Source organism: Tenrec ecaudatus, chromosome 2 (genome assembly GCF_050624435.1).
Source record: "Tenrec ecaudatus isolate mTenEca1 chromosome 2, mTenEca1.hap1, whole genome shotgun sequence".
NCBI classification, from domain to species: domain Eukaryota; kingdom Metazoa; phylum Chordata; class Mammalia; order Afrosoricida; family Tenrecidae; genus Tenrec; species Tenrec ecaudatus.
This window is the reverse complement of record NC_134531.1, coordinates 143,918,774-143,945,252: the sequence shown is the minus strand read 5'-3', so window position 1 is coordinate 143,945,252 and position 26,479 is coordinate 143,918,774. Positions and strand designations below refer to the sequence as shown.

At 40.1% G+C, this 26,479-nt stretch overlaps 2 protein-coding genes and 1 long non-coding RNA gene across 9 annotated transcripts in view; 1 reads left to right on the top strand and 2 right to left on the bottom strand.

Moving 5' to 3' along the window:
- Positions 1-1,254, bottom strand: part of PKD2L2 (polycystin 2 like 2, transient receptor potential cation channel) — a 44,080-nt gene extending 42,826 nt beyond the window's left edge. The window contains exons 1-2 of the mRNA XM_075542693.1: positions 1,173-1,254; positions 531-632 (exon numbers count right to left, since the gene is read on the bottom strand). Of these exons, the coding sequence (XP_075398808.1) occupies positions 531-632; positions 1,173-1,203 (133 nt within the window). The 5' untranslated portion in view covers positions 1,204-1,254. The remainder of the gene's footprint in view (positions 1-530; positions 633-1,172) is intronic.
- Positions 1,255-1,528: 274 nt separating this feature from the next.
- Positions 1,529-26,479, top strand: part of LOC142439319 (uncharacterized) — a 75,372-nt gene continuing 50,421 nt past the window's right edge. For 2 of the 5 annotated variants that reach the window (XR_012782846.1, XR_012782847.1), the window contains exons 1-2: positions 1,534-2,124; positions 7,483-7,621. This is a non-coding gene — a long non-coding RNA (uncharacterized LOC142439319). Of the gene's footprint in view, positions 2,125-7,482; positions 7,622-26,479 lie in introns of all 5 variants that reach the window. The other 3 variants (XR_012782845.1, XR_012782844.1, XR_012782843.1) reach the window with 3 other exon arrangements.
- The window catches only part of MYOT (myotilin), a 69,365-nt gene continuing 46,103 nt past the window's right edge, over positions 3,218-26,479 (bottom strand). For 2 of the 3 annotated variants that reach the window (XM_075541596.1, XM_075541595.1), the window contains 9 exons: positions 24,517-25,083; positions 19,335-19,512; positions 18,135-18,251; positions 9,293-9,342; positions 8,594-8,726; positions 7,520-7,727; positions 5,610-5,775; positions 4,011-4,144; positions 3,218-3,794 (listed from right to left, as the gene is read on the bottom strand). In XM_075541596.1, coding sequence (XP_075397711.1) covers positions 3,622-3,794; positions 4,011-4,144; positions 5,610-5,775; positions 7,520-7,727; positions 8,594-8,726; positions 9,293-9,342; positions 18,135-18,251; positions 19,335-19,512; positions 24,517-25,083 — 1,726 coding nt within the window. In that variant the 3' untranslated portion in view covers positions 3,218-3,621. The remainder of the gene's footprint in view (positions 3,795-4,010; positions 4,145-5,609; positions 5,776-7,519; positions 7,728-8,593; positions 8,727-9,292; positions 9,343-18,134; positions 18,252-19,334; positions 19,513-24,516; positions 25,084-26,479) is intronic. The other variant, XM_075541597.1, reaches the window with a different exon arrangement.

Below are 26,479 nucleotides of genomic sequence, written 5' to 3'. Positions count from 1 at the left end.
CCAGAGATGCTTCTGGAAAAAGTCCCGATGATCTAAATAAAATCAGCCATTGAAAATCCGGGGGAGCACAGTGCTGCTGATACTCACGGGGTTGCTATGAATCAGCGCTGACTCAATGGCAACTGATTTCGTTCACATATGAAATCAATGCTATTGATATATACAAAAATACAAGTTGTCACATTTTCCCAGTTCTCCTTAAAGATTTCCATTGATCCATGGATATATTTATAACACAAACATATTTTACTGTTAACTGTGTGAACCCTGGTGGTGTACTAGTCAGCGTTAGGCTGTTAACTGCAAGGGCAGCAGTTCAAACTACCAGCGGCTCAGCCCCAGAAAGGCTCAGCCTTGTCCTCCATCCGGTAAACATCGAAAACTCAAGGGGCACTTCTACCCTGTTTAATGGGGGGCGCTATGGGTCAGCACCCACTTGATAGCAAGGAGGTGCTTTTTTGGGGTGTTATCCGAAATGTTTATGGCAAATTTTCACTATATTTCTATTCATCTACAATCTGTGTACTTACATATACATAGGTTTATTAAAAAAATAAAGTAGACTAACAACTCCTGAAGTGTAGTTCTAATTTCTGCGTCCCTCCGGTATTTCAGCTTAGGTTTCGGGGTCCCTGCGAGGCATAAAACAAACATTTTCTTTACCTTGTGATGTAACTTATATTTAATTACAATGTGGAAAAGAGCTCAATGACTTCTGTCTATTTTCTGATTCTTGTGCTTAGGAGTAGTGATAATTGGCACTGTGACTGTGGGCTACTAGATTTTCTAATAGGGATGCTTCCTCATCAGCCAGGTCTTCACAATGAAAAGGCAAAATGAAAAACAAAATCCTTCAGCTCCTCCCAGCTTCCACCCACTCCGTGGGACGGCCAGTTTCTGCCAGAAGTGGGGCAGGTCCTCTGATGAGGGTTCTATGGAAGCCACCACATCCTTTAGCTCAAGCAAGGGCTTCGGAGGCGGTCACTAGACAAGAGGTGACAGCACCAGGTCTGTGAACTGCGCCCGCTTCCCGCTTCTCCACAGCAGGCGGCCAAGGGCTGAACGTGCCGACGGTTACGCCTCGCTCAAGGACAGTCCTTTGGAGCGGCCGAGTTCCTTCCAGGGCCCTTGAAATCGCCAACTCCCACCCACTCCTCAAAGGGGCGCCTCACCGCCTTGTTGCCACCGAGAGGCCTCAGGCATGGCGACGAGGACGAAGACGTCCGTTCCACCCGCCCGGCTCTCCTGCGCCTGCGCACTAAGTGCGGCGGCGCGTGCCCCGGTAGCTCCTGCGCCTGCGCAGTAAATGGGGCCGCGCTTACACACCCCCCCCCCGGTAGCTCGTGCGCCTGCGCAGTAAGTGCGGCGGCGCTTGCCCCGGTAGCTCGTGCGCCTGCGCAGTAAGTGCGGCGGCGCTTGCCCCGGTAGCTCGTGCGCCTGCGCAGTAAGTGCGGCGGCGCTTGCCCCGGTAGCTCCTGCGCCTGCGCGAGCCCTCCCACTCCAGGGCCTCTGGTGCGCTGCGCTGGTTGTTGCAGGGAGGCGTGCGCTCGGGGGCTGCTGGGAAAGCGCTTCTCTAACGCTTCTCCTCTGGTGGGGGTGTGGAATGTGGCTTTTCAACCCTATCGGTAGGAGCTCACTTCCTGGCGTGGATACCAGGCTTTGAACCAGGGGTTAATCATGAAAACCGTGGTAATTGTACCGTGGTAATTGTAATTATTGACTTCCCTTAACATTTACTGCCTCGTTTTAAACACTTCTTGACAACTAGTTTGTCTCCACTTTCAGGTCTGAAGCAACCAAGGCCTATGAGAGGTTAAATAACTTACCTGAAGTACGGGGCAGGTGGAGCAATAATTTATATGGTTGCCGGGCGGCTGAAGCTGGGATTTCTAACTGTGATCCTGGGCTGCTGCTGCTACTTGCAGAAGAAAATGGAGTACCATTGTAGAAATAAGGAGCCCTGGTGGTGTAGTGGTTACACACTTTGGGCTGCAATCTTCCAGGTCAGTAGTTTGAAACCACTCCACCGGAGAAAGACGGAGCTTTCTCCTCCCGTGAACCATTGCAGTCTTGGCAACTCCCAGGGGCCAGTTCTATCTTGCCCTGTACTATAGGGCCTGTAGGGTAAGTATGGACTCCACGGCTGTGAGTTGAGTTTTGCTGAGTTTTGTGAGAAATAGCTCCCACTTCTTCTTTCCCAAGTATGACTAAAGAAACCTTAAAATAGAGTGAAAACAGACTACAGGTCGGGGAAAAGGTCCGGCCCAAGAGGAGTCATTGAAAGCCCAGACCTTTAGCTGGCCAGAAACTACAAAGGTTTGTAAACCAGCCATAGAAAGGCCAAATCAGGTTGTAAATTAAGGCAGCTAAAAGCCCGCCAGGTGACAAGGGAGGGATTCTTTGTTGGTAAAATAGAAGATAAAGAATTCAATTCAAAGGCCCTAGGAGGCTGCCAGCAAAGAAAATCGCCCACCTGTTTTGAAAAGTAAAAAAATAATGCTACTTTTGTTATTTCTTTGAAAGAGATGTGGAGCGATGTTGATAAATGCTCTTATGTGCAGATAAAAAGCAAAACTAGGCCACACGGAAGTGAGGGTCAGAACCCACTAACATGAAAAGAACAGGAGAGGCAGAGCAAAAGGCTAAGCTCCCTTGGAGGGAGCCTGAGGAAGAGAAAGGGCTACTGTGTTGGCTTGAGACTAGTTTCATAAAAAGATCTGCCTTTTCCTGCACTTGGGCTCTTAGAAATGCATAAAATTATGCTTTCTAATGTGACAAGATTATCTGTGTACCCCAAAAGAACCAGAACTGTAGAAAGACCACCACCAAGATATAGGCAATTTGAATTCACATTAAATATAGGAATTATATCGATGACTTTTAGACGCTATTCTTGAATATTCCATTGAGCTGGATGGGCTGGAAGGTCTTGCAGAATTATGGACTTAACTGGTTAAAACAAAATCACAATTTCAGGAGCAATGTGCTTTTCAAATGTCAACCATAGAAAGTGTAGCTCAGTTTCAAGAGGAACCAAGAAGACAAGATTCTAGAAAGTTATATTGTCGCCTTTTTTGAACTTAATCGTACGTCTCCCAAGTGCTGCTTACTTAGTATTTAACAAACAAAACAAAACATGCTCTATTTTTTTTACATAGCTGGACTTTTGTGAAGAGGAAACAGTCTTTTAATGCTTTAAATTTTATTCTTTTGACATAAAACTGTGGAACACTCAGATCTACACCATGTTAGTATTCCTATTACAAAAACAGGCAAAATAGTATTTAGAAACAGTAAACCTTACCTTATTACAAGCATTAGCATGTTTAAAAGGCTGATTATAACTCATAATTTATAACGATGTATACGATTTAAATGTTAAAACCCCACATTTTAAGATAGTTTTCTAAAGTTGCAAACCCATACACTCAGATTTTTTTGTAGGCTTTACAAACCAGAGAAGTGTACTGAATGTGCTAGAGTCAAAGGAAAAGGATGATGAATATATATTAGTTATATGCCCTAATTAAAGCAGCCATCTGTTAATACAGCTCTGGCTTTAATTTCTATGCTTTCCTTACGCTATTACTGTTGTTAGGCTTCCCAAAGCTAGTCGAGTTTTCACAGTTCCTCGCTTTCATAAAGTCCGGACTCAGCTGCTAGCCGCTGAAACTCTCCCTCGGGGTTGAAAGCTTGTTTCACATCCAGCCCTTTCCCATTGAGTGCTAAATATTTGCTGAAAGTTGGTCGAACTCGCAACTGCTTAGGAGCTGGAACTGTTTGGTTTGGACGGACTGAAATAGATAAAATAAAAATCAATTCAGGAAATTTATTCTAAACAAAATGGCTTATACTAAATCATCATTTTCAGACAGGAAAAGAAAAATAATCAAAACTGCTCATGCATGGGAAGAAAATCCATCAGATTTTTATACTTTGGTGAGATTGACATTTCTGATTAATCATCCTGGTTAAGTCCTTTATCACACCTGGCTTGTTAGAAAATCTACCTGTAACATCTAATCTTGTGTTGCATGTGGTCACTCCAGCGTCATTAACTGCAGATACAGTATACCACCCGGCATCTTTCTTGTTCACATCTTTTATCAGTAAAGTAATTCTTCCAGAGTTATCATGATACAAGCTGGAAAGAAACATTTAAAAAATGAAAGTACAGGAATTAAATTTTCTTGTGAAAGCTCATTTATTATATCTCTGATCTACAAACTTTGCAAATTCTGAGGCTATTTTCTAACTACTGGTTTTCTTGAGTTAAATGCTTTTCTTTGGTCTCCTTTATGTCATTTTTCATAGCCATCTTTCTTTATTAATAGTAAATTTCAAGTCAAATTCACTGCCATTGAGTGGATGGTGACTCATAGTACTTTATAGACCAGGGTAACACTGCCCCTGTATGTTTCTGAGACTGTATTTTTTTATATATGCAAGAAATTTTTAAATGGTCAGATATCATGATGTGTAATAAGGATTGAAATGTAGATTAATAGAAAGAAATGGGATCTTTTAAATCATACTGTCAAAGCAGAAAATGCATAGGCCATAGCATTTGTAATATCGTTTGGTGTATTTCCTTGTTTTATGGTGAATGTGAGTTGTGCATAAGGTACCACTGGGGAATTATTGAATGGGTTGAAAAAGCTAGTGCATTTGGTTCTCTCTGATCATTACCTGCAATCATCTGTTTGATTAAATTTCCTAATTCAGGAACTGCTAGTTATCAGAGAGTCTTAAGATGATACTTAAATGTGATTGTCTGCTGAACACAGGCTGTGACTCTGTAAGGGACAAAATATACTGCTGGCAATGGAAAGAAAACGAGAAATATTTCATATTTATAAGTAAGAAAGGCGGTCCCACTCTGGGCTCACCCACGTGTTAAAGATGATTGGCAAACAGGAGCATGCCCAAATGTTACTTATTGACTGGGTTCATTCACTTGCTTATTGTTCATCTTCCTCCTCTCGGTTGTGACTGTCATGAGATGAGGAACCCTGTCTGTCTCGTTCATGGCTATCATCTTGGGGCAGGCTTTACATTATAGTCCAAACCCAAACCCACTGTCTTCACATCTATTCCAACCTCTAGTGACCTTAGAGGGCAAAGGAGAAGTGTCCCATATGTTTTCTAGAGCTATAAATCTTTACAGAAGCAGACTGCTTAGCTTTCTCCCAAGGGGAGACTGGTGAGTTCAAACTCCCAACCTTTTAGTTAACAGCCATGTGAATAACCACTGGGCCACCAGGGTGCCTTTCAACACAGTATTTTGTTGTTGTTGGATGTCATCGAGTTGGTTCTGACTCATAGCGACCATATGTACATCAGAACAAAGCACTGCCTGGTCCTGTGCCATCCTCACAGTCGTTCTTATGAGACTGTAACTCTTAATGGGAGTAGAAATACCCGCCTTTCTCCCTCAGAGAGGCTGGTGGTTTCGAACTACTGACCTTACAGTTAGCAGCCCAATGTGTAGCCACTTCACCACCAGGGCTCCTCACACACTGAATTTATAAGTACAGGATTTTTGCATTTTGCAGTCAATGTTGATTGACCCAAATAAACTATAGATAATCTGAAAATACATATCCTACCTTATTCGGTCAGTGTTGAATTGTACCATTTCATTATTTCGTTTCCAGAAAAGCTTTGGTGGAGGCACAGCTGAGATCTGGCATTCTAGCTTCACCGAGTCTCCCTCAAAAACTTTTTTGCTCTGTGGTTTGTAGATAAACATTGGTGCTCTTCTATGTTCTTTTGCTGCACATGAATAAGAAGATTCAAGCATTTGAAACATTGGCGAAAAGGCATATAAATAAACCAGAGTATTATGAAGTGTGTGCATTGATGCTCCCCACCCCCCCAAAAGACAAAAACTGAAACTCACTGACATCAAGTTCATTACAACACATAGGGACCCTGTATAGATTTTCTGAAGCTGTAGATCACTATGGGAGTAGATAGCCTCATTTTTCTCCTGAGGAATACCTGGTGGTTTGGAACCACTGACGTTGCAGCTGGCAGTCCAGTGCTTACTCAACAATGCTACCTTGTACATTGACAGAAAGTTTTGAAAAGCAACAAGATTGGAAGCCTATTCTAAAATGTTTTAGATTCAGGATACAAAGCTACTGTATTATACTAGTCAGAGTTCTAAAACAGGAATGCAAGGATACATTGCATGAATAATCATGTTTCATGCAAATAATTTAATAATATCTTCATTTATCTCATTTTTAGAAATGCAGTATGAGTGGTAGAAAGTACAAGATGAGTTGGTTGAGGTCCCTTACTTGTCCCACAAATCATACCAAATTTAGAAAATTTTAATTTACCTGAGCCTCAGCTTCATTTTATTTTATTATTATAAAACGATATCTAAGTAGTAGTATCTGCTATACTTATCACAGAAGGCTTTTGAGGATCAATTGAGATAATGAAGAGGCATTTTGTAAAGTAATACATGACAGGAGTCTTTGTAGTATAAGTGCATTAAACATTGGGTTACTAACCACAAGGACAGCAGTTCAAATCCACCAGCCACTCTGGGGGGGAAAGATGAGATTGTTTGCTCCTGTCCAGATTTACAGTCTTGAAAACTCTAGGGAACAATCCTGTCGAGGTTTGGAATTGACTGGATGGATGGCCATGGGTTTGGTTGGCTTGTGCAACCCGATTAAGATTTATATAATAAACAATGAATTATTGCAAAATATCTCTTTATGCAGTAATCTCTTATTTAAACTACTATAAATATGATAGATTTAAAGCACTTAAATGGGCATATTTTAAAACAGAACACCAGTTTGATCAGAATTATGAAATTAAGGAAACAGTTGATACCTGAGTTTTTGTAATAATAATTAGAGATTGGGATCCTAGAAAAGAGGACACGGTTTAAGGTTAAAAGTTGACTTCTGTGGTTGAACTGGAAGCTATACACAGATTATGACATTCTATAAAAATATGAGGTGGATTGGTTACCATCTTAAACTGTGAGCCAGCGAAATGACGAGCCTGACATTTCTCTTTGGAGCCCTCCTGTGCCAAGCAGCACGGGCACCACTGTCGGGTAAGCACTGGGCTTCTCACCACAGGATTTGCAGTTTAAGCCCAGCAGCTGCTCCCTCAGGAGACAGTTGAGGTCATTTACTCCTGGAAAGATTTACAGCCTCTAAAACCCTTTATAACATCCGCCACGAGGTGGAATCAACTTGGGGGGAGGTGGATCTGGTGGGGATATTGTACCCTCCCTTTATTTCCTTTCAGGAAAAGCTTTCGTGATAGATCTTTCATTCTAGTTTCATTGAGTTGTCTTCAAAGATGTGTTTTTTTATTTGCTTTTGTTCTGTGGTTTGCAGATAAAAATTAGTGCTTTTCTGTATTGTGTATACATTAGCCTTATATATGAAGTCCTCTGGCCTTTCAAAGGTTTTTTAAAAATGCTTTTTATTTTTAATGCTACAGGACTTTAAGGAACTTGAAAGAATCTCTGCAGGCTTACCAAGGACACCCAGCTTCACGGTAAAGGTGGCCTCTCCTGCTCTGTTCTTGGCAACACATACGTAATCCCCTGCATCTGAAGTTCTGACCACCTCAAAGATGAGTGAGTGGAAACCTTTCTCAGACACTATCATTTTGTGAAATTCATCTGCCTGAACTGGTCTTCCATTTAGATACCATGACACATCAGGTGCTGGCAGTCCACTTACCTAGAAACAAAAACACAAGCAGGTGACAGAATTTTAAAGTATAGTATCACTAAAACCCATTGACTCGTTTATGAGCTAAGTATCTGTGTGGGTTTGTGAGAGCCCCAAAGGGTTTCACCTTTAATAGTTTCTGACAAAATAGAAAATGCTTAAAACTACCAAAGTGTTTTCCAGCTATTTCAAACTCTGTCTAAATCTCATGCAACCTCAGGCTCTAGCAGATCGTTTCAAGATTATATTTATAACAGTAATGTGTCATAAATGGTTTCTGCAAGGAGTATGAAGCCACATGGCTCTTTTGACTGCTGCTCCTGCTGCTGAAAATGAAGTCCCAGAGGTTCATGTACAGGAAGCTTGCTGATCCAATGACTAGCCTGTCCAAACAGAATATGCTTGAGCTACAATTCTGATATATAAATAACAGTTTGTTAAATGTTTTTATTCTAAGCCTTAAGTCCATATACTAACTTTTACTTATAAAAAATCTGGAAAGGCATTTTACAAAAAAAGTACTTCCTCCACATGCAAATATTACAAACTTAGTGTCTTCTAAAGCGCTATATTCTAGCTGAAGAACTTTTCTAGGCTAAGAGAAAGCAGGTGGCTTGAATTTCTTGGTGGAGAATTAGAAATCCTGTTGGTACGGTACCTTCAGTTGTGTGGAGTAGTAGGTAGCAGGCAGTATTGTGAGTACCTTAAACCTGATCGCTCAGTTAATCCTTGTGAGCATATTATACCTAGTTACTCAGTTAACTGTCATACCTTTATACATTAGTATTCCCATTTTATAGACAAAAAGACAACAATCACAGGTGAATAAGGGTTAAGGTTACTTTTCTCTCGATAGTTTTGAAACTTTCCCTTACTTTAAAGTCCATTCTGCAGAATCTTCCTTCTTCCATTGACATGTTCTCTGGCACTTGAATGAAACGTGGGGGGTAAAATTTCTCCTGGATTGCATCCTGATCATTCACATCTCCCCGGGAGGATGATCTACTTCTGTAAAAATGTGTGAACAGTGGAGCTGTGCATAAAAGTTGTACTTTTCTTGCCTTTTACACAAATATAATTCAGTCAGCACATCTGAACCCCTCACTCTACTGTTTGATTCGGTGGTATGATAACTGAGCGAAAGGCCTAGGGCTGTGTTTAGTTTTGGCAGATTTCATAATGTTTAGAAACTGCAGTGAAGTGGGAACACCTGGTACAAGTTATACGTGTCTATTTCTTTTTTAAAGATACGTGACTAGATGAAGAAACGTATCCAAACACAGCACATGACTCTCGCGATCTGTTCTTCTCGTTCTTATCAGATGTGCAATGATCGTGCAATTAGAATCGAATTTCCATTGTCATGAGAAGATTGTTTAATACGGAAATGTCCTGGTTAATCTGACCAAATTATTAAAAACTTCCTCTTAGTTCTGATAATTAAGATAATGTTTTTGATCATCATCTTAGACACTGGAAAATTCACATTATTTTAAAAGCAAACTAGAGGGTTTAAACTATTATATTATTAAACTGACATTCATTATATATATTTATAAAATTTTAATTTTTACCTTACTTGTGTTGTTGGAACGTGCAGTCGTGCATGTTCCGAGTTGTGCTGCTTGAAATGAAAACAAAATGAAAATGTTAACATGCATTCGTTAGCGGGACATGGAGCAGAATTAGGTAGTTGTAGTTTAAATAAACCTTTCTGTTTTGTTTTATCTACTTTTTAATAAAAAGCATTTTATTGGGAGCTCGTACAGCTCTTATCACAACTCATCCATCCATCCACTGTGTCAAGCACATTTGTACATTTGTCGCCATCATCATTCTCAAAACATTTTCTTTCTACTTGAGCCCTTGATATCAGCTCCTCATTTTCCCCTCCCTCCTTGCTCCCACCTCTCTCATGAACTATTGATAATTTATAAATTATTATTTTTTGTGTCTTATACTGTCTGACATCTCCCTTCACCCACTTTTCTGTTGTCCGTCCCCCAGAGAGGAGGTTATATGCAGATCCTTGTAATTGGTCCCCCCTTTCTACCTCACCCTCCTAGTATTGCCACTCTTGGCACTGATCCTGAAGGGGTCATCTGTTCTGGATTCCATGTGTTTCCAGTTGCTATCTGTACCAGTGTACATCCTCTGGTCTAGCCAGATTTGTAAAGTAGAATTGGGATCATGATAGTGGAGGTAGAAAGGAAGCATTTAGGAAAGTTGTGTTGCTACACTGCACCCCTGTAAGGGGCTTTGAGTCCTCAAATCTGCACTCTCCCTCATTCACAATGATACGATTTTTCGTTCCTTGATCCCTGATACCTGCTTCTCATCTAGATGGTCGCTTGTTTACCTTTAAGCCTTTAAGACCCCAGACGCTATATCTTTTGATAGCTGGGCACCATCAGCTTTCTTCATCACATTTGCTTATGCATCCATCTGACTTCAGCTATTGTGTCAGGAAGGTGAACATCATGGAATGCCAGTTTAATAGAACACAGTGTTCTTGCACTGAGGGAGTACTTGAGTGGAGGCCCAATGTTATCATCTACTTTTATATATGTAGTGAAAGATATATTTGGGCTACATTTATACAGCTGTGATTAGTTTTTAACCATTTAAAACACAGCATACTAAAAATACAGCACATTATTATTTTATTCTAGTAAGAGCTAATGATTTTTTATGAAAATTAGCTAGGCTTTGAATTGAGGTGGTTCATTTTTCGTGTGCCTATTTCATGACAAAGGGTTACATGCCCCCTGGTGAATATGAAGTGGGAACACAGAGTACAGATTGTCCTTTAGTAAGACAGGAATAGACATGAAGTCACTAGTGTTGGCAGGGATACCAGGTATTATGTCTATTGCTCAGAAGTGGCACCAACAGCAGTAAACACATATTAGACTGGAAAATGCTTCTCTTTTTAGCTCCTGGCACAAAACTAGTGGACACCATGGAAAATATGTGGAGAGCTACAAAAAAAGCTTTGGCAAATGATATTAATCGCTTCCTGCATAATAAAGGCATATTGAGTTTAAGTAAACATTTTTTAGCATCAGAAAAAAAAATTTTGGCAATCAAATAAAGAATTGATGAAAATTATGGAGTAGAAAAGTAAATTAAAATTATGGAGTAAATTGATTAGATATTTATTCAAGTCCTATTTTGTTTATTTCATTGAACAATGGGAAATATGAAGAAGTAGAAAATGTAGTCTCTGCCTCCCAAACACCTAAAGTGAAGCTGTATAGGAACACATACTATGTGAGGACTAATAAGTTATTTCATGGTTTGTCTATTTGGCTAGTGTGTTTTGTCATTTTAAAACAACAATTCTTACAGCACTGGAACAGCAAATTTTGCCAACTTTAAAGCTGCCTAGGAGTCCCTAGGGTTACAAATGGTTAACATGCTCAGCTGCTAACCCGAAGATTAGAGGTTCAAGTCTACACGGAAGTATTTTGGAAGGAGAGTCTAGGCGTGCACTGCTGATGAAGCAGTCACTGGTAACTGGAGTACAGCTCTGCCGTGGCACATAGGCGGTCACTCTGATTTGGAATCAACAGCAACTGTTGAAGCAGAATTTCAAGGAAAAAAATGGACAGTTCATTGATCAAAGAAATTGATTACTTTTTTGGGTAAAAAAAAATAAAATGAAACCAACGAAAACTCAGACTCATCTAAATGGAGTCTTAGACTTTTCTATAGTGGAGGCGGTATTTCACCTGTACAATACTTTGATGACATTTTGTATTCTTGGAGTTTAGTATTTGAAATTGAACATAAAAATGTAAGATTGATCTTTTCTAATTTCATAGTGATGTGATATGGCTGCTATCTTTTTTCTTGGTACCATCACCTTCATTTTAAAGGTATTAAGAAAATGAATGAGAAAAGCAATACAGCTTGGCCCTTGGAATCACATACTGTGTATTTTAAAAGATAAGCCATCATCAGTGGAGCATTGCTTTGGGCTATTTCTACCCATAAATTTAGATTTGTGTCTTATTCTCGCTGCAACTTCCACACCAAGTGCAGAACCAAGTCCACGGTAGGTGTTCCACATTCGTATAAGTTAGTTGAAAGAGCGAATTGATGCCTGGGCTGATTAGTAGCCAAAAAGAGATTTACGTTCTACTTCCAGTTTCTAAGAGCTAGGTGGTATAGTGAGCTACTTGTTGGGCTGCTAACTGATAGGTCAGCAGTTCAAAGCCACCAGCCACTCCACAGGAGAGAGATGAGGCTTTCTAGTCTCAAAGATTATGGTCTTGCCCGAACCTAGTGCTATAGACAACCAGGACTTTCAAGGTGCACAATATCCTTCAAAGGTCACAGCAGAATGATCTGATTTGGAAACCCACTAAGTGAAGTAACTTTACCTTAAACACAACTGTAGCAGGTGAAAAGTACGGAAATACTCTTAGACTTAAGGCTGAAATGCTTTAGTCTCAGAAGAAGCTGATGACTGCTAGCTCAAGATTGGGGATTTGGGAGTCATTGGACTTTGGTTCAAATCTCTTGCTTTGAGGATGCCTAATGAGTGGCAACTTAAGACTAGCACATAACAACAACAACAACAACAACAAAAAGACTACCATATATTTGCTATTTTCATTTTCTTTGCCTTTTTATGACATGTCCTAGTCAAGCAGACATGGTTCTGCCTTCATAAATGAACTTTATTTAAAGTTTTACCGTCTCCAGTTCTCAATGTTTGCATAAATAGTGCCCAGTCACTTAAGTTTTGAATCTGTACAAGTCAACAATCCAAGTGTTTTAGTATAGATAACTGTCCTATGCATGTATGCTTCCCTTTTCTCAACAGTTTCTTAAATTTTATGCTAAATTAATGATACTATCAATAGAATTACCATATGCCCCATGAGGCTGATTTATAATGTTCACTAGTGAAATAGTACCGATATCTCTCAAGTGGACCAGGGACATGTATAAACCATAGATATATGAATGGATTTTGAGTTTTCACTTAATCAGTCACCCCCAATCTACGACCCGTTAGCTCCTATGCTGTGGCCCTACACTTTACATGCCCTCATGAAGAGATCACTGAAGATATGGGTGCTATAGCAAAGCGTGATGAAGAAATCACATGTGCTCAGTTATAAGAATAGCACCTGAGTCTTGTCTTAAAACAAGCAGTCATCTAAATGAAATGTCAGCGAAGTCTACATGGAAGAAGCATACCAGCCTGTGTGATCCAAGGACTGTAAATAATAAAATCCACGTCTGGAGGAGAGAAGTGTGCACTGCAGCTTAAATTCTGAACATCTGGCTTGAAGACATCTATGGATGACATGGATTAAGCCTCCAGGTTCCTCCCACCGTGGACGGACAAGGGGTGCGAATAGCAATGCTGTCAGACTGCGTTGAGTGCACTAACGAATGCAGACGTAGTTAGGTTAAAATTTAACTTTATCATTTGATCTCCCTCTTAACCCATTTGAAATTTGTTCTAGTTTTTTACTGTTTTCTCTTTTTTTTACTGTTTCTTTTTTTTACTGTTTTCTTTTTTAATTGAAGTTTTTCTGTTTTATTTTGTTATGGTTGTTGGTTTTTTATATGTTTTTCATTATATGAATCCAGGATCGGTAAATCTATAGAGAGACTAACCGGATTAATAGTTCCCTAGGGTTACGGTAAGGGAGGCTGGAGGAATGCAGGGGACTAATGAGTATAATAATGAAGAAGATATTCTAAGATTTATTTGGTTATCATTGTACAACGTTGAATATGCCTAAACTTTTGAATTTTCTGATATGTGAATTATATGCCAATAACACGATTAAATAAAAATAAGTTACGGTTTCTGAACCCCCTAGGGACAGTTTTACCCTTTCCTATCGGGTCACTGTGAGTTGCAATCAACTCGATGGCAGTGAGTTTTGAGTTTTAGTTTCTAGTTGCTTATTTGAATACATTGTGATCCAGTTTTAGTAAACCTGGTCATATTTAACCCATACCTTGTCTGTCGGTTTGTTGAACTCTAGTGGCTTGCATGTGCTGTGGTGCGTAAGCTGTACCACCAGGGTTTCAAATACAGGGTCACCCAGGGTGACCAGGTTCCAGCAGCACTTCAAGACGTACCAGACTTGGAAAGAGGAATAACTGAGGGATTAGCTACTGAAAACCTTTTGAGTAGCAGCAGAACATCCCCTAAGTAGGCAAAGATACAACTGGGGAAGAGCTGCCTCCTCAAAGAAGAATGGCCCTTAATCACATATGAAGTAAATTTTTTCTTGCCTGATGGGGCACGACTCAAACTGAGAGGAAGCAACTGGAAATAACCACTAACAATCAGAATGCGGAATGTACAAAGCATACATTTAAGAAATTAGAAGTTGTCAAAAATGAAATGGAATGCATAAAGAACCATAACCTGGGTATTGAGTGAGCTGAATGGGCCTGGCATTAGCCTTTTTGAGTCAGACAATCATATGGATTACTATACCAGAAATTACAAATTCAAGATGAATGGCTATATTCATTGTCAAAAAGAATATTGTAAGTTATATCTTAAAGTACCATGCATGTGATATCTATACACCTACCAGGAAGACCAGTCAGTACAACTGTTATTTAAATTTGCATGCCAACCATCAAAGCCGGTGATTTTATTTTCAAAAGAATGAGGCAGGACTCACTCACCCCCCACACAGAAATGAACTGAAGGTAGATTAAAGACTTAAATGTAAATCCCAGAACGAAAACTTTAACATCATGTTCAGGGAAATTGACCAATCACAAAAAGGCAATCATTGTATGAAACCACTGTTATAAAGGAAAAACAAGACAAAGGTTTTTATAACGAAAGAAATAGACTGATGGTTGATGTTGGGAGAAGGAAGGAAAGGTAAAGCAATAAGCTAGAGCAGTAGTTCTCATCCAGTGGGTCGCGACCCCTTTGGGGGCGGTGTCAAATGGCCCTTTCCCAGGGGTCGCCTAAGACCATCTTAGGAACTGAGACACGGCGGCTCTATCTGTCTCCAGGCGGGTGCACCCGCATGAAGATACACACACATACGAGTACCCGGCGTGAAGACTGTTAGCCATGCTACACCGTGCTTCAAGACAAAATTTCACTTATTTGTCATTAGAAATAAATATTTCACAATATGTAATTACATATTGTTTTTGTGATTCATCACCATGCTTTAACTATGTTCAATTTGTAACAATGAAAATACATTCTGCATGTATGTATGGATTGTGATGAGTTGTACAAACCCCCAATAAAATGATTTTAAAAACACATCCTGCATATCAGATACTTACATTATGATTCATAACCATAGCAAAATTATAGGTATGGAGTAGCAACGAAAATAATTTTATGGTTGGGGGTCACCACAGCATGAGGAACTGTATTAAAGGGTCATGGCATGAGGAAGGTTGAGAACCACTAAGCTAGAGCATAGACAGGCATTAATTTGCGTGAATGGGAAGAAAGTTTTCTACAAGAGAAGAATTCTAAAGATCATCAATGAGAAATAGTGACTTAAGGTCCCTAATATAGGGCATGAACGTACAACCAAACCTGATGAAAAACACAAACAGCAGGAGACAAAATGGATGACTGAAAATAAGACAAGCCTCATTAAAGGAGTGAAAAGAGAACCCATTTATTGGGGGAATCTGGGGCAATGATACATTGGACAGAGAATCTTTACAATCTCTTGTAACAATCTATTGTATCTTTACATAATACGGTCTAAAATCCATTGAAAATCATAACACTCCCAACAAGAAAAAGATGAATAACCCAGTTTAAAAATAGGCAAAGGACACAAACTGACAGTTCAGTTCACCAAATAAGTTATTCAAGCAACCAGCAAATAAAGGAAGAAATGCACTTGATCACTGGCAATTCAAGAGATGCAAATAAAAACATCAGTGAGATACCATCTCACACAATAACTGACATTAAAGCTGAAAAATAAAAAATTCTGGAGAGGGTGCAGAGAGCTTGAAACCCTCAAACACTGCTTGCGGTGGTGCATAGCACTACCTCAGCAAGCAGAATATAAATACCACATGACGAAGAAATTTCTTTGCTGGATATGTACCTTATGAAGTGAGAGCCATAGCATGCACGCTTGTGCTTATCCCAGCTGTTCACAAAAGCAAGAAGATGGAAACAGACTAACTACCCATCAGAAGAATGGATAAACAAACTTGGGAACATACACATAGTGGAAACTATGCATCACTGAAACGTGATTATCAAACTGTGAGGCGTCATATAGCCTGGGAAGACCTGGAGAATGTAGTGTTGAGTGAAATTAGTCAATCACAAAAAGACATGTCATAAAGGAAAAACAAAGGTTTTCATAACAAAAGAAATAGACTTTGATGGGTGGTGTCAGTGGAAGGGAGAGGAAGTGAAGGTTAGAGGGCAGACAGGTATTGAGTAAATGGGTAGATAAGATCTTGGAAGAGGGAGAGCAATCAAAGTGGGGGCAGGTCAAGCTTTTTTTTTAATCTGATGAGTAGTTGTTGAGTGCAACATTAGTGATCTGAAATAGAACCCCACACAACATCACAATATAAAGTGTAAAAAGTTTTTAAAAGGAAAGAAAAGACACAAGTGGATGTCAGAAGGTACTCTGAAACTTGCTCTTGCATGTAGAATAACTAAAATTAAGTGAAGAAATGACGTAAACCAACTGACCAGGAAATTTCAAAAGGCAGCTCAAGAAGCCAGTAAAGCGTCACAATGAAATGTGCAAAGACCTGGAGTTGGAAAACCAAAAGGAGAGAACATGCTCAGCACAATTGCAGGAGCATATGCACAGACCAAGAGACGGCCGTTCAAACTGGAGTCAGAGAAAGTGTGCGTCGGGGCTCTGTCCTTTCACCATACTTAGTCTGTATGCTGAGCAAATAACCCAAAACGCTCGACTCTGTGAAGAGGAGCAAAGTGTCAGGATTGGAGGGAGGCCCGCTAACTCCTGCTGAAAGTGGGGATAGGTTGAAGCACCCACTGATGAAGAGCAAAGACTACAGCTTTTAGGATGGGTTGCCACTCAATGTAAAGAAAAAATCCCCACAACTGGACTGGTAAACATAAATGAAAAGATTTATGTCTTCAAAGAGATTCCATGTTACTTGGATCCACAGTAAATGCTCATGGAAGCAGCAGTCTAGAAACCACGTCATATATTGGACAAATCTGCACAAGACCTCTAATACATTGAAGAGAAAAGATGTCATTTTCAGAACTAAAATCACCAGACCAAAGTCACGGCATCTTCACTGACCTCATTTGTATATGAAAATTGGACAATGAATAAGGAAGATGGGCAGCGATTGGCAATGAATCTGTAAAGCACCTCGGACTGCCAGAGGAACAAACAGATCTGTCTTGGAGGAAGTGCAGCCACACTGCTCCCTAGAAGTGGGGATGGCGAGACTGTCTCGTATGCTCAGGACACCTTGTTCTGAGAAACCATTCCCTGGAGAAGATCGTCATACTTGGAAAAGTGTAGGCCAGTGAAAAGGGAGACCTTCTGGACATGAATTGACCCAGTGGTTCCAACAACGAACTCAAGCGGAGCAATAACGCCGGGGATGGCACCGGACCACCCAGTGTGTTATTCTGTTGTACACAGGGTGTTGTGAGTTGGAGGAGATCCAGCATCACCTAACAACCACAGTGCTTTTTAACAGAAAAAAAAACTTCGAGTTTCCTATATTTGGAAACTTGAAATCCTTGGAGGTTCAACTTCATCCCTCTGGGAGGCATGAAAGGTTAGCAGAGAGATAGACAGAAAGAGCAATAACACTTTGATCTCTCTTTCTTCACTGTGCATTTCTCTTCAAGGTTAAGTTTGCTAATTAAAATTCACTTGAGTAGGCGCAAGCCTGTGGGATATTTACTTTGTGTTCTGTGTGAAGTTAATCCCTTCTTGGAAAGGATGGTTTTGTTAAATTTAGAGTCATTCTTAGAAGAATGACTCATTAGATTTAAAAAAATAAAAAGCAGTTTTGGATTCAGGAACATGAAAAGCAATGGGATGTTTCATCAATACCACAGTATATTTTAAAACGTTGAAATGATAGTGTATGAGAAAAGTTTACAGTTACTTTGGTTTAGAAGTCCATCTTCTGTCTAGTTAGGATTCCAAACTCATGAATTCTCTTTTAATCCATACACAGAAGAAAGAATCCTTGGTTGTACTGAGCCCTAAATGTCCAGATTAATAGTGAATAAGGCAGCCTCTAGCGGATTGAGTTTTTGACATTTCACATCTAAGTATTAGAAAATACCAGATAAATTCAGTAATTAAAAATCTACATATTCCACAGAAGGGATTGACTTAATTCAAATGCTCCTTGTAACCATTTAGAAAACTGAAGAAAAGAAAAGTGCTCCAGTTAAATACAGACCATTTTGTTTGCCTGTGGTGAGTCTTGTGCTTCATTGTCATTTTGAGCTTGAAATACAGCAGCTGCATTCTGTGGTCCTAGCAACCTGCGAGCCATCTTCTCCTCGTACGTTAGCCGCTTTAAAGACACGAGTCATTAAGGAGTTAGTCATGAGAGCTAGTGAAAGTTATTTTCTACAACTTGACCTTAAAACTACCATCCTACATTAGAACTCCAAAGAAGTTTAGTTCTATTTATTAAACCACAGGTAGTATTTTTAAAATACCTTTTTCTTAGTGATATAGCATTCATTACCCTTTTGTTCTAGGGCCACTTCCCTCATCTGCAGTAAGATTTACTTTTGTCAGCTAGGGAAGTTAGGTATAGTGGCTCTTAAAGCAGCCTCTCCCAAGAGAAATTCTTTCCCTCATCTTTCTGGGTTTTGTAATCTACTCTGTCTCCAAATATATTAGGGGATATTCTGACATTCAGAGGTGAAAGTTATTAAATGAACACTGAATATTTGACTTAATTTTCCATCAAAAGCAGTGAAGTTCTAATCGATCGAAAAAATTGGCAAAGGCTCAGTTAATGGCATTTGGATTAAAGGCATGTAGTACTGTTGGGATTTTCAAAGATAGTGTTATATAGTAAGAATGATAGCTATAACTTTCATTCTATCAATATTATATACCAAAGTACAAAATGTCTTGGGTTTCTATTTCCTATTAGTACTTAGCTAGAGGGAAATGTTTAAAATATCAACCAAATAATTAATTCAGATAGATCTGTTTCATTATTTTACTGTTGAAAGCCAAGAGGTGATTTCATGTAGGGGAGCGTAGAATAGAACCCAAATATCCCTCTTTTTTAGAGAATCATCTTCCTTGTTGATAATCATATTCCTCATTTTGTATATCCGATCTATATAGATCATAGGCTCCCAAACTGACTTGGCCTACCACCCCCTTTTCAGAAAACTATGATGCAGTGCCGCCCCTCCCCAATTTAAAAGCGTCTGTGCTCTACATAGCCCATATTCCAGATAAAGTGCATCGGATTTTGTAGTGCCACCCCCTCGTTCCAGTGCCCCCAGGGGGCAGTATTGCCCACTTTGGGAAACACTGATAGAGACCACAGAGCTGTGAGACAGGACTTGCTCATTTACAGTAGATTTTATATCTTAATTAGCATTTTTTACAAAATAGGTATCTTTCGCACTTGGTTTCCATTGTGAAGAAGGCTGTCCTTGCATTTCAGCTTTCTTTCCAAATCTTGAATCAGAGCTTCTTTTGATCCTTGTATTTCATGGTCAGGAGTCCTTGGTGTGGACTTAGCAAAATTTGCAGTTTGATATGGCTTGGCATTTACAGGTTGGCCAACTGAGGGTTGTTGATAGCTTTCAAAGGAGAAAGAGAAGATTTTTAAAAATGTTTTCAAAGTCAGATGTGGTATCTAAAATAGAATGGTCTCATTTTGTATATCAGTTTTAGATAGGTTTCAGTTTCTTAGTACTCCTAGTATTATTAACAATAGTAATTGCTCTAGTAACATCCAGGAACGATTTTGTATGAGTGACTACCAGGTGTTTTTCCTCCTGTCACGAATGAAACAAGTGGCAGGAGGAGGAATTTAGGTTAGACATAAGGACTCCACTGTTGTTTGAAAATATTCCATAAAGAATGTGAGTAAGTGACAGCCTACTGAATGGCCGCCTCAGAGCTCTTCCAGTCTTATAATGAATTCCTAGATTTGATTTATAGGTGTGCTGGAGCTGGCTCACATGGGATGGAGATGGTTTTTAGCATCTCTTCCCAGCTCCCTTTGATACTATGTGGATAGATTGAAATGGACTGTGGCCGGGCATTTATTAGGGGTGTGTGTGTGTGTGTGTGTGTGTGTGTGTGTGTGTGTGTGTAGAATCAGTAAATGCCACAAATCATGGCTCCTTCCTCCAGAGCTAATCATTAAATGTTTTTTTACCACATCAGTGTTACTTAGTGAAGTCTATTGTTTGGAATGACACAGGAGCCCTGGTGGCATAGGTTACAAGTGGGCTGCTACTGCCAGGTCAGCACACTGCTCCACGGAAGAAAGAGGAGGCTGTGTGCTTCCATGAGGCTTTAAAGTCTCAGAAATCCGAAGGGCCTTTCTTTCTATTCTGTCCATATAGGGTCGCTGTTGTAATCGACTCCATGGCAGTGGGTTTGGTTCTTGAATTGTACAGTTTCTGGTTTACCTATGAATTGCCAATTCCTATTTCGTGTTTTAGAAAATTCAAGTATTGCACAACATAACCAATACCTCCTAAAGTAAGGACAGTTTTTGCGACATTGCTGAATTATTTTTAAATTAAAGAAAAGAACGAGAGTCAGAGGAAGGAGAGTAAAATGGAAGCTGCATAAAAGAGATTTGGACCAAAAAGAAGGCAAAATTAAATTGTAATTGGAGAGTTTGGGTCAAGTCCTTATCCAAATTCTGTTCTTTAATTTTCTTCTAAAGTGATCTTGATTTTCCCAGAGTTCCCCTCTTGATTCTGCTGGAGCACAGGGATGATATTAATGAGGCTTATTATTTTCAGTGCTTGGATCGGTTTTCACCTCACTCATTCTAGGGCCTTGAAGGCGCCATGGGGTGAGTGTCGGGCTGCTAACTAGAAGCTCAGCAATTCAGACCCATCATCAGTCCGCCCTGAATGGAAAGACGAGGCTCTGGGCTCCTCTAAAGAGTTACAGACAGCCTTGGCAACCCTCCACAGGTCTCTGAGTCTGAGCGGGCTAGGGTACAGTGGGGTTTTTGTTGTTCTTTTTTCTTTGAAGAAAACTAGTTTATATTAATCTCTTTAAATGTAAGAAGCTTGGGACAGTTTCCTCAACATATATTTTACTGTTATCATAATAAATGTTTTCCAATTGTCTAAAGAAGCCCCAGCGGTGCAGTGGGGTAAGTGCTGAGCTGCACAGTGGCCAGTTCAAATGCAGTGAGCCCACTCTGAGGACTGCTTCTGTGAAGACTTAACAGTCTCAGAAACCCAAGGAGCAGTTCTGCTCTGCTCCATAGGATAGCTCTGAGTTGGAATTGACTCAATGTCAGTGGCTATGTATATGCCAGTTGTGCAGACAAAGCAGCCTGTCTGTTCTCTGACATGTTCTATCTATCCAAATAGTCTCCATGATCATTGAACCTGTGTACTAAGCGGAAATGCGTTTTTCTCTGAGTGGAGCCAATTAATTTTTGCTGGTGTTGGGGGCTTGGTTAATAATTACCAGATGGTAAACATACTAACAGCAAAGCGATGTCTTATTATTCATCGTGGTATCATTTGTACCCACTAACACATAGGTTCTAGGAGGTCCTATAAGTTGGTAGTGTAGTGGGTTAGCACATTGGCCTACTTGCCATTCCTTGGGAGAGAGCTGAGGGTGTCTCCTTCTGTAAAGATGGATTGCCCTGGCAACTCGAGGGCTTACATCTTCTCTTCCTGTAGGATAGCTTTGAGCCAGAATCAACTCTACAGCTATTGGTTTGGTTATATGTTGAGTATGAATGAATGAATGATTTTCACCGTGCTCACAATACTCTGAACGTTAATGATACACATTTCCCCTCCTGACATTTTAGGTCTGCCAAACCCCAAACCAAACCTGTTGTCAACAAGTTGATTCTGATTCATGGTGACCCTAGGGACAGAGTAGAACTGTCCCTAGGGGTTCCAAGCTGCCAATCATTACTGGAGGCTAACTGCCACATCTTTCGCCTCGGAAGCAGTGGGGGAGTTGGAGCCATCAGGTTGGTGGTCAGCAGCCCGTGCTTCACCAGCGGCACCCCCAGGACTCCTTGCCGTTATCGCAGCCTTTATGCTTTTGTTTGCCTGATACCGTCCCCCACCAACGGATCTTTATGAAGGTCACGTGTGTTTGCTAAAATGAATTAGCATTAAATAATTTTGTTTTCCGACATGATGTAATACATCTGAAAAATTCTGAAGGATTTTCAAAACCAAGCCCAAGAATCAATGATAGACTTTAGATGTGTTATTTACTGATCTAAAAATCCACTGTTATAAAAATGATTTCAACTCATAGTGACTCTACATAGGGTTTCTAAGACTAAATTTTTATGGGAAGAGACAGCCTCATTTTTCCCCCACCGGACAGCTGGTGGGTTTGAACCACTGACCGTGCAGTTAACAAACAGCTTAACGCACAGTATTATCAGGCTCCTTTACTCACTAAATAACCCTCATTATCACTAGGTTAGATGGCACAAGTGTTAGTGCCTGATACCTGCTCATATTATCAACTAACATTACACTTGCACCTTTTATTTTTTCTATCATTAATCATCCACATCCTTAATTTTGTCACAGAGCAGGCAGCAGGCATTCAGTAGACAGGCCACTTACAACTCGCTTTTAGAAAGGAGTGATTAGAATGAAAAGGATTTTCCTAATTTATTGTCTGCAGCTTGTTCCATTGAAGAAAGACTTTCTCAGACATCCCGGTGATGCAGGGGGTTAAGCTCTCAGCTGCTAACCAAGAGATAGTGGTTGGAAGCCAGAAGGAGAAAGCTGTGACAGGCTGTCTCCGCAAAGATGTACAGCCTAGAGAGCTTGTGGGGCAGTTCTCCTCTGTCCGGTAGGTTTGAAATGAATTGGAATCCATTTCATGGCAGTGGGGTTGGAATGGCTGTCTACTGAGGAGAAGCTAACTCAACCCTCAGACTTCTCTAGATCAGAATGAAGAGGTTATTTTAGAAGACAGGACAACTTTAAGCCCATCATAACAATGAGGGAGTAGTGCACAAATGTTCAAAGGGCCAGAGCTTTTCACCCTGTACAGCTGGACATGGAATGGGTATCAAGTGGCTGTGTGAAGATTAAAAAGTTATCTATAGTTGCTGAAAATGGAACAGCTAAAGTGAAATCTTTGATGTCTGCTTTGGGGACCTCCTGCTTTGTAACTTAACCTCTGCACTCTTGTTTTTCTTCCTCTCTTTGTAGCACTGTGCGCAGAGCTAGGCACATGTTCGAAGCTCAGCAAATATTTGTTTGATAGTTTTATTTTCTGGGCAGGCAGGTGGAAGAGAAGTGAAAGGCTTTACTAAGAAATATAATCAGAAAAGGTTCTTTTACATTGAAAATGCCCATGATAGGGAATTTAGAAACAATGGAAAGCTGGATAGAAAATTACTATTTTGGTATTTGGAAGGGAAGAGGGAAAGTGGGCCCTAAATTCTTTAAGGCAGTCTTTAAGATTGCCATTTTTGGAGGGCGATTGACTGTCAGCCATTTTAAATGGTTCAACCTGATATCTAGAGATTTGGACAACTGCTTTTGGCTTCCTTGATTTTCATTTTAAAAACATACTGAAAAGGCATCTTAGTAAGTTGAGTGGCTATAGTTGAAATCTTAATGCTAGTTTTTTAGGTTTCTAGAATTGTTACCAAGAGAAATTTCTAGAAAAAAATTGACATCTAGAGAAGACGGAGAATCCATCAAGAATTTTAGGAACGCTTGTCAGTAATATGGCAACAAAACTTTTCATCAGACAGTTTGTGAGGTACCTGTGATTTGCTCTTCTAGCTGAGCCGAGGAGGAGGAAAATTGATAGCCCCAAGTTTGCATAAGCACCAAGTATTCAGTCCATGTGTTAAAAAAAGCCCAACTACTACATCCTTCGTATCAGGTTCTCCTAGGACAGTTTTAGGTACATGCTTGCGTAACATTGCAGGTATTCTTTCCTGTATTTATATCAGCGTGACCAACTTGAATAATGTGGTTTTAATTACCAAAGGAAACCTTAAGGTCATCGTTTTCCTCTGTTCAAGTTTCCTTTTGATCATAGAAAAAATCATATGCTTTAATGACTGAATCCTAGATGTTTTTTCCTTAGACAAGTGAATCAGAGGAGGAAATGGATAAGAAAGTCTAAGACAGAAGAAATGTAATAGTCTTTACTTATGTGAGAGGAAATCCTAGCTGAGAAGAGCAGACAGGTGTCCGTCATCCCAGCTGAGTCCAGAACCAGGGGAAGTAAATTTACAGTATGAAGAACTTAGCTTAGGACCAGAGGGAAAAAGTTCACTGCTCTTGAGTGTGTTAAACTCTTGCTTTGTTTGTTTGTTTGTTGGTTTTTGAAGATAATACGTAATAGGCTAAATAGTTGGGTATAGAAGGGAGTGATTGGGGTTTAGCTCAGCCCAGATATTGGAAGAGTGGGTCAACTCTTTTCCTGCCAACACCCTCAGAGGGTTTAGGAGGACTGTGAAATGAGACCTTGAGGTCACTTTGTGTTTTTAAATAGTGAGGAATGAACTCCATCATACCTCCAACTCTCAGATATATAGTTTAAGATTATATACTGTAATACATGCAAAGGTCTATATATTGAAACTCACTTACTTGGAGTCTGCAGTGGGAGGTATTTTACTGCTACTGTAATCGGGCTGTGACGGCAGTACGGAGCTGAGGAAGCTGGCTGGGGACTGGTTATAGGTGGCTGCAACCCTGTGGCCTGGATTGGAGCCACTTTGCTGCTGGGAAGAAGCAGGGAAAGCTGAGGAGGACATGGTGATGTGAGAGCTCACTGTTGAGGAAGCAGCAAATCTTTTCTCTGTACATTGGCTGGGCTGGATGATGATGGAAGACTGTTTGGTCTGGCTAGCAAAGCTGGACGTCTCCGGTCCTGGAGGCTGCAGTCTGGAGCCGCATGGGTTTTGGGACTGGATGAAGTGTTTTGGACGTTCGTAGTTAAACATGTTCAGCTGGTATATGTTGGATGGAGCCAAGTTATTACTATAGTGATTTGCTCCTGGAGGGGCAGGGTCTTGAATTTGGGGCCGGGAGCCTGGAATTGTGGATGGTTGCTTGGAATCAGAAGCTATCTTTTTCTGCCCCTCCTTGTTGAGATCCTGGGAATACTTTGCTTCTGGCTGCGGCGGATTGGGCTTCTCTTGAAGAATATTGTTCCTTCAAAAGGAGAAAATGATTAATGTGAGCCACATCCTTGTTTAAACAACATGGTCTATTTAACGTCTTTAGTTGCTCATGTGCTGCTAAGGTAGACTCAAGGTAGGAATTTCCTGGTTTCTAGACTTCCCCTTCCTTCAATGACCTTTTCCCTGAGAATAAGAAAAATGACTCATTGTCCCAGTGAGATTCTTAAGAAAGCATGGTAGAGCCTTTAGGTTGAAGGAAAGCAAAGTTGAGTTTTCTGGGTGGTTATTTATGAAAAGAAATTTTGTGATATTGTTCAGTGTGATAATTTCATGGTCTCATGATGAACTTCTGCCCAAAAACCATAACTTAATTAGTCACAGAACATTTAATAATTTTAGATCAAACTAGTTAAACAAATAACATTTCAGTTTAGAGTCAATCTGAATTTTTCTCATTGTTCATAAAAACAAGTTACTTTCTGACATACATATTAACTTATGTCTTGATGATCTGTGTTAACTTCTTGGGAAAACAACGGAAGTAATATGCTTTTTCAGTAAAGAGCATTGCTGCAGTGTATAATTTATTCCTTCACTTCTTCACAATTGCACAGAATCGAATGAACTACTGTAACTGAGTGTTGTAAATTTTGAGTGGGACCTTTCCGATCCTACAATCCACTGCCTCTTTAGCGCACATTAACTCCAGACTGACCATTCTTACTGCCACCGAGCCTACTCCAACTCCTAGCAGCCCAGTAGGACAGAGTAGAACTGCCCGTTAGGTTGCTGAGACTTTAAATATTTACAGGGGAGATGGCCTCATCTTTCTCCTGGGGAGCAGCTGGTGAGTCCGACTCATTGACCTTGTAGTTAGCAGCTCAGTGTTTAACCCATTATGCCACCAGAGTGCCTACAGATTAACAGCAGTACCAAAATAAATGTTCAGTAAGGACTGTGTGTGTGTGTGTGTGTGTGTGTGTAAGTTTGTATGTATATGTTACTGACCAAAGCCACTTGTCAATTTAGCTGGAGTTTTGATATTATACTTCCTAGTTATTAGTCTTGATGTTCTCTAAATTACTATTTTTTTCTACTTTACCCATTTAGTATGCATTTTAGACTGATTTATTTAAACTAAATTATTTTAGCTTCTCTTTTACTTTTTGAAATGGCAAGTAGAGAAGGAAGTAAGGCAACTCTGAAGCTCATCTACAGCTTACCAAGACTCTCTCTCTCAGTTAACTTCCCTACAGTGGATCCCTGTCATTCCTTCAAGGAAGACTTTGCCACTGAAATCAACCATTAAGGTTATATTTGCGTCTGGTTACTCTATGGCATAGTGTGGTAATAGCAGGACTATCATAGACAATACACGCAAAAACTAGTCCTACAACACTGGTCCCATCTCTATTCAAAATATCAAA